Here is a 13798-nt window from a genome sequence, read left to right on the forward strand (position 1 = left end):
CACTTAAAGTTATTGCGTTCTTCACTGAAGGAAATGGATTGCTGTGGTAGTGAACTTGAGGGTGCTGAAGACGGGTTGGCTGATATAAATGCCATTTGTCCAAAACTTGATATGTGTTTAGAATTGAAATTAAAATCAGTTGTGCATCAGGCACAGGGGATGGTAAATAAATCTGTCAGAAAGTTACTTGAGGTAACTAGAGAGTTATAATGCGTAACTACTGATAGTATCTTTGTAGGTTCCTGCTCAGAATCCTTGTATCTTAGATTGATCTATGTAATCTTTCAATCTAAGGTTTGGTTATCGCATCTGTATGATGAGCCCCTTCTCGACAGTGTGAAGATTAACCAGCTTGCTTACGATCTGTCTCAGCAATCAGGTGGTTTGGTTTCAGCGTTACATCAGAGAAGCTTTATTGATTTGCAGGAGCAGAGATAATGCACCAAAGGTGGAGTGAAACTAAGGGCAGGGACAAAAACTCCCATCTTCATGAACGTGAGCATAATTGGCAGCTGAACATGAGTTTGGATCCTTACAGTAACACGCAGGAATAGCTGTATTGCATTTTCAAAGGTCCCCCCAACAGCAAATGTCACAATAGCAGGACCCCCTGGAGATGCTGAATTGCTTTGTAATCCAAGCTCTGCTTCAAGGTGCCTCCAGTTAAATGGCTTTTGTGTTTGTTGGGCTGGTGCCCAAATCCTGGTTCTGCAGTGGTTCTTTCTCATGTTTCCCAAAATTTTAGCAGTATTTGGTTTCTGACTAATGCATAGTTTCGAAGCACAGACTTTACAGAAGAGATTTCACTTCTGAAAAAGTTGGGTTTACAGAGAAATTCAGTTTTAACTAAGGAAAAAGCAACACCTGTTAATGGAGTGGCTCTTTTTCTTTTACTACACTGGTAATGTTTTGTTAATGCTAGTTAATGAAGTTGTGTGCTGTATTTGAGCAACGAGCTTTACGTACTGATAACAGCAACCAGATACAGTACTCTTCTTTTTTCAAACTTCTGTTTCTTTTTTTCCAGTCACTGTAGCTTTAAGAACTCCTGTTTGCTCCAGTATCAGATAATTCTATTGCACAGATGTGATGCTAATTATTGCTGGGGGGAAGGAGAAGCAGCAGGGCTGAAATAGGAGCAAACAAGTCTCTGATAACAGTTTTGTCCTGCAAAGATGAATGGCATGCCCCCTGCTTTTTGGCTTTTTTTTATGTGGTTTCGGAGAAGTAGAGCACCAGTGAGTGCATTTAGTAACACGGAAAGAGCAAAGCCACACACTAGTAAATAAGAGGAAAATGTATTTTCCCAATTCTTCGAATAATTTTCTGTTTTCAGGTGGTTGTGTTTTCACTCTGCTCTTGTATCGCGCTCCGGTGCCAGGCAGAGGAGGGCTTGTTCAGAGAGGAGGTGGCATGTTCATACGGAAGCTGTTTTCTGCTAATATCAAGCTTAGGGTTGATCTTTCTCCCTGCAAATACAGATAGCCTCAGGGATATTACTTACCATGCTGCTGTGGGAGCAGCACAGTTGGATTCCAGCCCACAGAGGAGGTGAAATGGGAAGATGAACGCAAAACTTGGTGTCTGGCCCAGGATAATAAGACAGCACGGGGTTAAGTGATTGCTGTTTCTTCGGACAGGCTCCAGATTAGGTGGCCTGTAAGAGCTTTGGTTTCCAAAGCAGCTCAACCTACTAGCAGGGGTACGGTGCCAGGAAAGAGCGGAGGATCTTGCTTGCCATCCCTGGGTTGGACTCTGCACCCTTATGGGGTTTCATTGCCTTTTGTGCAATGCCAAGTGGTGTCCTGCCAAGACAATTTTGGTGCTGCCTTGGGAGCTGGAGCACTTGCCTGGAGTTTTACAGCATGATTCCCGCTGTTAGGAAGTTTTGTGTCCCCACCCCAACTCGATGGGAGAATCGGCATTAGGTAAAACAGCCTGAGAAACGAGCTCGCTGTGCTGTGAAATCCTGTGATGTCAGTAGGTGCTCACTGCTCAGGAAAAAATGGGATTTTACCTGTGAAATCTAGTGCTGTGGTAAGCCACGGCTGTAAACTTCACCTTAGAAAAGATACAGCCAGCTGTGACTGTGAACTGCCTCCTTGTATCGCCTCAGACTTATGCAGTGGGCATTTCTTGTATTTACCCAAAACCCTGAACCATGAGCCATGTCAGGGATAAATAAACTTCTTCAAATGTCTCATTTTTCCCAGTGTTTGGCACCTTTATTTAGCAAAGCAATTAAGTAGGTGCTAATGTAAACTTACGCCGGTTTCGGTGGGTTGGGGGTTTCTAAAATAAGAATTAAGTTCTGGGTAGAGCAGGAGCTTATTTTAATGCAGAGCTGTAGCCCAGTGGCTCTAATGCCACTCCAGTTCAAATCTCCAATTATCTGGAGGTTTCAAAACAGCGTGTTCAGTTATCATTCCAAAAAAAGATGATCAGCACGGCTTTTCTCCCTGCTTCGAAAAGGGGGGAGTGGGAAATCGGGAGGGCAAGATCCTGTATGTTGCTTTTATCCTCCCATGAGAGGCTACGGCACCAAGGGGATTTTTGGAGAACTCTGTTTTCATGTGCTGTCCAAAGAAATTCCATAATGTCCAGAGGATGTACGTCAGCCTGATTGATGCAGGGGTCTCATGAAGATTCAGTGTGTCTCAGCAGCAAGCAGCAAGGCCCAAACTAGAAGGAAAGCAGCTTATTTGTACATTGCCAGGTGAGAGCAGGTTGATCAGATCTTGGAATGTGCCCCCCTAAAGTGAGAACCACCCAGCAGGCTCGCAGGCTGCACTTTTAAGCCAGGAGCTCTGCTTTAAAACAAGGAAAGCAACAACAAAACCCAAAATAATATTGGGACTGGTTTTATCTCTGCTTCCCAAATCAATATGTGAGTATCAGACGAGACTAAAGCTAGGTGTGGAGGGCATGGGTAAGAGGAGACCCTGGGTAGGATCCACTCTGGGAGCTGTTATCTGGAGCCACGTGCTCTGGAAGGGACAGCAAATCTGGCACTGCAGAATTGATGTGAACTCCATATTTCAGCTGCCCACGGGATTTGGTCTCTGTGTAGGTGCTGTGCTGTCTGGGGTGAGCTCTGCTTGGTCTGTAGGACTAGTGGGATGTTTGCTCCATTGTGCAGCCCTCATCTGTCCTCAAAATGTGTTGTCCATGTAGCGACAAGCTAGAAGGGTCAAAGCGTTTTTGATTCGTGGTGTTCATGAGAGGTTTGCACTTGTGCTTCCTAACGCCGACCTGTGGGAATAGTGCACGCGAAAGATTGATCAGTTTGGGCTCCTCTGTTCGTCTACAATCTGTCCCTGTACTCGACACATCTTCCTGCCAGGGCTTGAGAAATCAGCTTTGTTAGGTTTCCCACGTGAATGTCGGTGACTTAATGCATCGCTTCTCCCTTGGAATATGCGGTTCATAATTGTCAGTGGAACTACCCAAAACGGAGGCATGAACTTAATCGCTGCTCCATCAAAAGCTTTGCCTGAACTTGAAAGGCTTTTGTTAGCACAGTTGTATCATCTCAGCTGTGTACAGATCTTTTGTCTTACTAAGATAAGATGCAGCTTCTCTTCAGGGCTTATTTTACTGTGCAGATTCACTTTCTCCTGTGAGCAGTACTGCCTTTACTCTTCCTTTTCAATACCAGTGCTGCCTTGGAGGAGGAGAAGAAGAAACCGTTACACCTTGGGCAGTGTCACAGCAAAACCCAGGGGTAGAGCTCAGTCTGGAGCAAGCCAACAGAGATTTTGGGGATTTCTGTTGCCTTCGTAGCATCTCATCCTGCAGCTTTAGGAAGAGTTTGGACTTCAGAAGCTGAACCCATTTGCACCCTTTATGTGCGGCCTTTCCCCATAGCGCGTGCTCTGAAGGGGGTGAACTGGAGGATTAATTAGTTCACTTACCTTTGGCTGCTGGCCTGATGTCTTGGGCTAGTGTTTTGCTAATCCCAAGTTTTTAACTGAGGAATTTCATTACCAAATTAGCTCTGCGTACATGCAGGGTGTTGGCAGTGGCCTCTGTCTTGAAACAAGCTTGGAAGAGCACTGTTTCCGCAGTGTCATTATCCCGTGTCCGTGGGAAAGCGCAAGTGTTGCTCGAATACAACTTAGACTCCTGCACGTTGAGTGCCAAAACTACCTTGAAATGGTGCACCTCCAAGACTCTGGTGGAGGTCGTGGGATCTGTAGGGGGTGGCGTTCCCATGCCTCTCTCCTTGAGTTTTTTGCTGTTGAAAGCATCTTTCTCTTGGGCTGGAGCTTCCCTTAGGCTGGCTCAGTGTCCTCAAACCAAGCATCTCGATAGGAGTTCAGCCCCTATCAAGGAGAGGGGAGGAGGAAGTGTCAGTGGGCGAGCTACAGCTGGAGCTGCTGATATGACTCATTGGCTGGTAGCTAATACGAAGCAGATAATTTCAGTGTATTTAGGCTGCCTTCCTTTAATGTCCTTGCATGTTCTCCCCCCCCCAGCCACCGGATAGCATCAGGCTGGAGCCCTTATCTGTCTCAGAGGGTGAAACAGTTTATCCTGCCACCTGCTTTTCTGCTGATTGGGCCTTCCAGCTCTCTCAGTGCTTTGAACCCTCTTTCTACTGTCTGAGTGTTCCTGATGTGACTGCAAAACCCTTTCTACCCCTCGTTTCCAGCAGGACATAATAGCTTTTAATACGGGATCTAAAGAAATGGATTCAAACAACCCTGTGTGGGAAGGGTTAATGCTGGAGCTCAGCTTACACATCTGCTTGCATAAAACACTTCCTCTAAGGATATTTAACCTCACATTTAAATGCCTGCCCTGTGTTAAACAGCATTGCCAGTTACCGTAACAGGTTGAAGCTTTCCATAAATTTATTTGGCTTCCCAATGAATGTTAAAGCAATCTGCTCCGGTGCGTGGCCTGGAGCAGGAGTGCCCAGTCTGAAATTCGGAGGCCAGAACCACACCAAGCAGTATAGCGGGGATGGTGTCAAAAGAAGCTGAATGCAGATAATACCGAGCTGTTATAATGTGAAATAAATAAATGGGGGAATTTCCCTTGATAAATATTTCAGGATTTAAAGCAGACTGCTTGTTTCTTCTCATGTTCATAATGTCATTAATTTTATTGAGTCTTCCAATGCTGTTGCTGCATGCAAGGGGTATCTGCCTGCGAGGGCTGACAATGGCATGGTTTTTACTGGTGTCACGTAGACATGCTAGAGCTGCCTAGCCTCCTACCTGCTCTAAGGTATGTCACTCCCATCCTGGACTTTCTCCATAGCTGGTTTGTCCTAAGCATCAATATCTGTTACAGGAATTGAAGAGTAAATGCGTCATAGAGCTGGGCAAAGTTGATGCCACAAACAAGCCCAGATAACGTCCAGCATAGATTAGTATTGAATTTTGGAGCTACGCAGTCACTCGGTGAAAGCATGACGTGCTGTAGCGGTGCTAGCAGTGACGGGCAGGGAAGGTCAGTGCTTCCCTGTATGAAACCAGCGGGAGCTGCGCTCCTCAACGGACATGGTGGAACTAGAGGAGGTCAGAAAGGTAGCAGACATGTCAGGATGATGGGACAGATCAGGTACAAGGGCTGCCTGAGCATCCTTCCACGGTGATCTCTCTTCCCGGAGAGTTTGCTGTCAGTTTGCAATGTGGAGAAGGTGAAGGGGGAGCGATTGCTCCAATTACCTAGCAGAGAGCTGGAGAATGTTGAATGATACACTAACTGGCAGCTTCAGAACACACAGAGAGATGCTTCTTGACACGTGTAGCTGTGCACATCGCTGCCACAGATCGCTAAGAAGGCAGAGGGCTTGGTTCAAACACCAGACAGGTTCCCGGAGGAAAAATTCACCTCCGTCTGTAGCACGCGCAGGTACCAACTGGCTCAGTCATGGAGCTGCAGCATCCTGGTAGCTGGTTGCGTGCTTGCCTGGTTATTGCTGTCCCGGGCTCTTGCCCTTCATGCTTGCCAGAGCTAGCATCAGACCAGACATTGCTCCGTGTTTTGGGGTCCTAAGAATGGGTTTTGTTTTCTTAGTGTATTTTTTAGCTTCATTGGTACCATATTGCAACTGAAAGCTATTGGCCTTATTAGATTCCGAGGATTGCCTTTGTGCCGCTGGCATACAGAAGGCATTTCATACACACTGCCTGCCTGTTCGTAGAGGAAGAAACACAAGCTGGTGTTGGTACAAAGGTTACTTTTACATGCTGCCTTGCAGTAGTTGCTTTGATATATAGCACGATTAAGCCAGTGAAACTCCCTATAGATCATAGTGTAAAATTGTTCAACGTCCAGCAAATTCAGGACGTTTCTGAAAGAAACTGTGCTCTGACTCTTCATTTTTTGTTCCCCAGACCTTTTTGGCACGATGTGGGTAATAAAACCTAATGTGTCTGGGATACCTCCTCAAACGCTTGCATTGAACATAAGCGCGCCCATAAAACGTGATTACCTTTATGCTGAGTGGAAGATAGGGTTTGCTTGCCCGGGTCAGCTGCTGCAACTTATTAGTTTGAGGCTTACGCTTTGTAAAAGGGCTGAACTTCAGTGGGGAACTGAGCAAAGACAGCTCTTCGCCATGGGTGACGCTCTGCTGCGATGTGTCTCTAGCTGCAAGTGTTGAATGTGGAACTAAAAGACTTTTTTTCTTTTTCCTTCACAGGTAAAAATCTCTACACCAATGAATATGTAGCGATCAAACTGGTAAGTAAAAGCTTCGGGTGTTCTTAAATGACTTAATATTAAAAATTCAGGCAAGAAGCAACTTTCTCACTTTTGGGCTTAATGCTGCTCTCACCTTCAGCTAGAATAACTTATTTAAACTAAGATAAATTCCTGAGAACATTAAAAATGAGGAAAGAACCCATCCCTTTACCTGCTGAATGTTTTTGGTGCCTAAATGGAGCTGTCTTATGCCAGTGAAAGCCTTGTTCCTCTTTCCAAGATGGCCACCAGGTCCCAGTGGACAGCACTGATTGTGGGTTTTCCACCTCTTCCCACTCCCTGCGTTGATCCTTTCCGATCCGGGCTCCATTGATTCTCCAGACCGTTACCTCTCTGTAGGTGGGCTGTTGAAAGAGCCTTTGGTTAGGAGTGTGGCACTCTGCAGCCTCACGTTCTGGGGAGTCAAGAGGCGGGAAAGGAGGTGTTGCAAGGGTTAAAATTCCCTTGGGGGAGAATAGCAGAACTCGGTCTGGTACGATGCTGAGAGACTGCAGATGTAACAGGCAAAACCAATTCGGTGAAGGTCAGCCTTTCCCCTAGCTGGTTTGGGCGGCTGAGGATAGCCACCGCATCTTCAGGGGGATTTTCTCCTTTTACATCACAGGATGGTAAAAGTGAATGGAATTGACCTGCAGATGCAACAGGCAAAACAAGATCCAATTTGGTGAAGGTCAGCCTTTCCCCTAGCTGGTTTGGGCGGCTGAGGATAGCCACCGCATCTTCAGGGTGATTTTCTCCTTTTACATCACAGGATGGTAAAAGTGAATGGAATTGACTCACCAAAGCATTGCAGGAGTTGTGTTAAAAAACCCAAGCCCCAACAGTAAGGAACCTAGAACTTGTGCAAGCAGTTCTGTTCACAGCTCTCTTATCCAGTGTTACAAGCCTCAGCACCAGTTAGTGGATTATTTTCTGCCCTGCAGTCGGTTAGCCCTCCCCAGGTGCTCGCCATGACAGCTTCCGTGTTTCTTCTACCTGGACCAGTGAGTGGTCTGGGTAGGAAGTCATCTTCTGGAGACTGCTTCAGGCCATGGAGGCACTGTGGGCAAGTGGTGGTTTGAGGTGGGGGTCTGGGGAAACTCTGACTTGTAGCTCTTCCAGACTTATAAAAAATTATAGCCCAGTAATTGGTGTTTATGCCTTAACTTTTCTTATCTGTAAACTAAGCTTTTCATGAGTCTCTTGGGGTTTTCAAATTGATGTCTTCAGCTGATGTGCTTTTTCCTCATCCGCGTGCTCTTTAATCACAGACCCAAATCCTAGAATCTGAAGTTGAAGTTGTAACACTTTTTTGATACTAGCAGCAAACACGCCTGTTTGCCCAACCGATGTTGTCTGGCGAAATGACAGGAGTCATTCGGATTACGGAAGATCAAGATGGACTTGGTGCATTAATTCCGGTCACGTTCAAGTGCCACAGATTTATAACTAGCACTCTCCTTATGTGATGCATAGTAGATGAAAAGTAATTAGGGCTTAGCAGGAGGGACTTGTTTTCAAGCCTGTTGACAAATGTCAGAAGATATTCCCTAAGATAAACACCTGCAGTGGAGTTTAGGATGTCCTTGATATGGATCCACATCAGGAAGGACTGGTGCTTGAGTGGCTTGCTTTTTAGGCAGATCTGACAATAGAAAATGCGCTGTGGACACAGACAAGGTGTTTTATTGAATCAATAATGCTTCTAATTTGCTTTCAAAGATAATCCCGCAAAGTTACAGCATTGGAAGGCGTAAGGAAGTAATGATACCGGAAAACCACAGCAGTTGTAGTCCAAAGGATGCGTTTCTCTCAAAGCAGGGCCTGCAGGGACACCTCCCACTAACCTGAAACCTTGCAATAGCCATATGACAGAGCTGAATGGCATTTCCTTTATTGCTGCCTTCATTTTACCTGTTTTTGCAGTAGCGTTCTATCCCCCCCAGTATCTGAGTGCTAAAGCAGTTACTCTGCCACACACTCCAGTTCTATTTCCCCTGTTGTCATTCAAGCCTAAATATCTCTGGTCCTTCATGTTTGGTGGCCATCCAGGCATTCACATGCCGGCTTCATTTTTGAGGAGATTAATGAGGGAACAGTGGAAAAGATGGTATTTTTTTCTTTGGTCTCCTAATCTTAGATCACATTCCCCAGGAGTAAGAATTACTCAGCCTCCTCAGCAGCAAATACGCTTCTCTTACGTGTGTACTTAACTGTAATTTTCTTTATCCTTCAAATCATTTGTGGACTGGTGTTAGAGTAGCTGCATTCAGTGCACTTAAAGGCAACATTTTTTTTATTTGCATCGTTGGACCAAGTCAAAACTGCTCCAAGTACTTCTGGCTGTGTGAGTTTGTCTTCTGCAACTGCAGCCCTGCTGTCTCAGCTATTCGTGCCTCCTGTCCTGATGTTAAAGCTGGAAATTAGAGAACTGTGTGATGGATGGCAAAGTGCTGGACAGAAAGTGCTGTGAAATGCAGTCCTGATGTCTCATGGTTTCTCTTTGGGGGTGAGGGTTGTGCTGCATCTTGGAAAATTGCCGGTGGTGGAAAATACTGCCTGTCTTCTCACTCGTGTGGTGTCACCATAAAGCTCCTCATCCCGCTCTTCAGCTGAACGTTATTTTGTTAAGGGCGTCTAGTTCACGGAAGAGTTGATCTTCTGAATTTACTGGTTTAATCTTCTGACAGTTTTTAATGCTGAGTTGCACATATGAGGAATTTCTTCCCTGCGTGAAACCTGCCCGTTGAACATACAGATCCAGTCTGAGCGCAGGCACCGCCCTCTCGCAGCGATCGTGATGCCCGTTGGTTTGAGCTGTGGATTTTGTGTGTTAGGCAGTAGCAGTTCAGTTATTTTTCGCTACAAACGCAACATCTGCCAACATCCTTAAGCCCTTGGCCTACAGGACAACCATCTGTTCTGGTATGATGTTCTCGGAAGCTGCCATGACTCTGGCAAGCGTCCAGGGCTCGGGCTCCAGCAGCTCCTGATGCAGAAGTGGCTTGGGCTTACTTTCCCTGTTATGAGCAGCCTCATATCCTGGTACATTAATCCTTCTACCTTTATCCAAATAGTTTATTTGGACAAATGAAGTATTCACTGAACAGGCTGAGCTCCTGTTGCCCTACATCCCTTTGCTGTGTGGGCGTCTGTAGACTCTCCCTCAAGCCATCATCAACAATTATCGTAATTTAAATGCAACTTACATAACAAAGTTGGCTTTGTATTGCCTTATATTTGCCTTCAGTACAGCTTCAGCTTTGCGTTTAGTATATTTTTCACTGGTGTTTTCTAAGTAACTGGTCATATTTGACTTCTGAAGCTTTTAAATATCAGGAGGTTGAGAAGCAACCAGGAGCAGCTTTTCCCCTTGCCTGGCAATTGGAGGGGACGACTTGAGCTGGTGTTAACAGCTTGGCTGGAAGTTGAATTGCCCGATTTCCTGTACAGAAATTGTTCTTCTGACTTAAAAAGTCTTTAATGTGGAGTTCATGGCACAAGTGGACATTAGTCTGACCGGACAGACCAGAGGTGAAACAAGTGTATTGGCTACAGCCTTCATATTCTCCCATTCTCTCCATGACAGAAGACCCATTCCACCGTGTCGAAGACGTCGGCTCAAACTCCTTGTTGAACCTCCCTTGGGTGCTCTTGCTCTGACTCACAGGCACCGATGTGAAACGCGAAAGGGCTTTTATTACGTCGGTCTTAAGGGGCTCCTTTGTAGGCAGACTTCTGGGGGATGAGTTCATCAAATAAAGGGCTACTTCGCAGGCTGATGAATTACAGACTAATTGTGGTGCCATGCTACCGATTTGATGTTGTTTTGAGCACAGAACGTTTCTCAAAAGCATGGAAATAAGCAACAAAGTTGAGGCCAGTATTAACTTCTGTTTCGAAGATGCCTGGGCAGTCGGTGCATCCTCATTACCACCTGTCCCAAGTGCACAGTTTTACTGGAAATGTAATTACTCAAGTCTCTTAATCCTCTCCATGTTAACTTCATATTTTTAGAAGCTTTGTAAGCCTGCACGTTAATGGCTTTATGGATCGTAGGCATTGGGTTTTGTGCGTAAAATGCAGATGAGTAACAGTAGAGAAATGTAACATTTTGGAAGCGTTGCAGACTTATTAATTTTTTTATTCTGTGTATAAAAATAGAGTATTCTTGGGTGCTTTGAGATGTTTGACTGACACCTGCTACTGAAGGGGAGACTTCTACCTGTGTTTCTGCCAGATATCTGGCTCTACTCTAGTGCTTCCTGCAGGCAAGATCGTAGGTTTATACGACTGCGGTGTGACTTAAAAACCAGATACATGACTCAACCTTTTCCAAAAATAAAGGCTTGCAACCCACAAAGTCAACTTGGGACTTGGTCTTTTGCAGCTTTGACTTTCCTCCTGCCAGTGTCCAGGGTCATTCTTCAAGGACCAGGAGCTGTGTTGAATGATTTTTTTTTTATTTCACTGCCATGGTTGAGCTTTGTGGTTAAAGGAGGAAGTTATTTCTCCTCCAGAGAGTGTATTGCAAGTCTTAGTGCTTTCTGTTCTCTACTTGTTTAAATGACGTGTAGTGGTGAACTCTCTTGTTCGACTTTCAGTCAAAGGTGTTTTATCTTGAAACTTGAAGCATTATGTACAGTCACAAAACTTCAAGTATAGAAATATAACTTTTTTTTTAGTGAAACTGATTTTAAACAACATTTTCCTTCTGTTTTAGGAACCAATAAAATCACGTGCACCACAACTCCATTTAGAATACAGGTTTTATAAACAACTCGGAAGTGCGGGTGAGTAAACCTCCCTTAAGCTTACAGGAAGTTTGATTTCTTGGTTAAGTCAAACACTGCCATTGTATTTGTTGTGTGTCTCTGACTTGAACTTACTGGTCTGGACAAACTTAGTCCCACGCAGGTTTTTGGGAGAGAGTTGGTCAGAATAACATCATAATAATACAGGATCATTACTGGGACCTAGAAACTCATTAGTAAACTGGCTGTTGCGTTAGGGAGGATTGGCTGATGTGGGAAATACCCATGTAATGCGTTTGTAAAACACAGGAACTGGAGTGGATGGAAAGTTGTTTGTGTGTAGAGTGGCGGACTTTAGAATCTACGGTGACGTAGAATCTTAAAATCTATGAAAATGTGTAAGAAGCATAGACCTTTTCTAATAAAAACATGAAATGCTGTTTGCATTGATATTTGCTAAATCATAAGAGTATCCAAAAGCCTATGGTCTCAATATCCTCTGAGCGACAGTAGCCTACAGCAAATATGAGAAGAATATAACAGGAGAAGCCAAAACATGGGGGTTTAATTTTTTTGTTTGTTTTCTGGCAAGCCCTCTGAATTCCCTAATGAAAGGCTTGAGCTTGTGTCTAATAGTGTTTGGATTTTTCTTCCCTGAATTTCTGGTTGCTTTTAAAACCTATATAGACTGTTAGCATGTGCTGTCTCTCATGCCAAGGATTTCTACAACCTTGACTACGCATTGCACAAGGAAGTCTCTCTGAAGCAAAGACCTTCTCTGTTCCTTCTGTGCCTTGACCATTTATTGACCTTGAGCTTGGCAAGTTTCCTACATTACTGTAATTTTTTTACACTTTCTTCTGATTTTATTTTTCCTGTTTTCCCCGGATGGACCTAGCTTCCACTGGCAGAGGATGTAGTCTCGTATTACTGAAATACTGAGTTGACCAGAATGAACGATATATCTGCTCTGAGCTCATAATATGCAGTGTCTTGCTTTTTTCCTTTCTCCTTGTTCCAATTAATTTTTCAAGTCCATTTAGTTAATTTTGTGTAGCACATCCTCTGGAGATTGGGTGCCATTGGCTTCTTTACTCCTTGTAGGAGTCAAAATCAGGGATGTGGGTGCCAAGTGAGCTGTCACTATTGGAAATGCTAAAATACTGGTTTTATTTTTTTTAAGCAGGACTTGTCTACTGAAATAAGATGCTCTTGTCTATGTATTTTGTATTCTGGCAGTAGCATCTGATGCTGTGCACAAAACTCCTGACCAGTTTATGTCATCACTTTAATTCCAGTTACCTATGCTTCTGTGACTTAGGGCATTTCTGCTGAAGCCTGTGTAGTAAATAAATCAAATGTAGGTCCACAGAGTAAGTGAGACACTTAATTCTGCTCTTCGCTCCCAACTTGAGTTCTGCTGACGCTTGCCATCTCTCTGATACCCCGGCGCATATGTCTCATGACACATGAATAAATCCCAGTTTGCTTTTTCTCCACCTGTCGGCTTTCTACCACTCATTAAAGATGTTACTGAGGAATTTTAAAACTGAACAAATGTTCGGGGCCTGACTTTATTTTGGCTAGATTAAGTGTTTTTAATGGGTTTTCTCCTGTGCCTAATGAATCTGAACTTTTTGTCCTACAACGCTTAATTGTCCAGGCAGGGCATTTTGGCCTTATCTGATGCTGTGCATGCTAATTGAAGTATTTCTGAGTGTGCTGCCATCAGACATGGAGATCTTGCCTTCAAGATCTCTCTTCGCCTCATTCTAGAGCGGGGCTGACTGTCATCTCAATCCTTTTTGCCAGTATTTGTCAAGAGACTGTTGAGAAGCCTCGCGAACAACATGACTTTTATTTGTCTCTCTGTGTGGTCCCACGGGCATTGCAAACCCAGCTCTGATAATCTGTTGAATGCCATTAGAAGCTCTTGTGCTACAGTTTTGCTGAAATGACTGGAAATAGGCCAGAAGCTCGGGTGGAGGATGTGAGCCACATTTCTGGTCTCTCCATGAAACTTGGAAGCTGAACAAAACAAATTTTGGTGCAGTCAGACTGCCAGGACCAGAGAGCCTTAACTTGGTGCGTGCGTGCCACGCTGGGAATTAAAAAACATATCGGTGCTAAATATGTGCCGACTTTGGGGAAATAGGTGGGTCTGTTCTCAGTGATGGTGTTAATGCCAGGCTCCTTAATGGTCCTTGCTTAAAAACCTCACCTGCTCAAACTGGCAGCCTTGAACTTCCAGTAAGCAAGACTGGTTAGTTGGAATTATCGTCGACTTGCCAAGTGAAGACTAAAAGTGTCCAAACTCATGGTGCGTATGACTCAGAGGAGAACAA

General features: G+C 44.6%; 1 protein-coding gene across 4 annotated transcripts in view; it reads left to right on the forward strand.

Annotated features, from left to right (window-relative positions):
* LOC104516725 (casein kinase I) overlaps nucleotides 1-13798 on the forward strand; it is an 83981-nt gene that overhangs the window by 24758 nt on the left and 45425 nt on the right. For all 4 annotated transcript variants that reach the window (XM_010161155.1, XM_010161154.1, XM_010161156.1 and 1 more), the window contains 2 exons: nucleotides 6659-6699; nucleotides 11423-11492. In XM_010161155.1, the coding sequence (XP_010159457.1) occupies nucleotides 6659-6699; nucleotides 11423-11492 (111 nt within the window). The remainder of the gene's footprint in view (nucleotides 1-6658; nucleotides 6700-11422; nucleotides 11493-13798) is intronic.

This window comes from Eurypyga helias, unplaced genomic scaffold, assembly GCF_000690775.1.
Source record: "Eurypyga helias isolate BGI_N326 unplaced genomic scaffold, ASM69077v1 scaffold16451, whole genome shotgun sequence".
In the NCBI taxonomy this organism is placed as follows: domain Eukaryota; kingdom Metazoa; phylum Chordata; class Aves; order Eurypygiformes; family Eurypygidae; genus Eurypyga; species Eurypyga helias.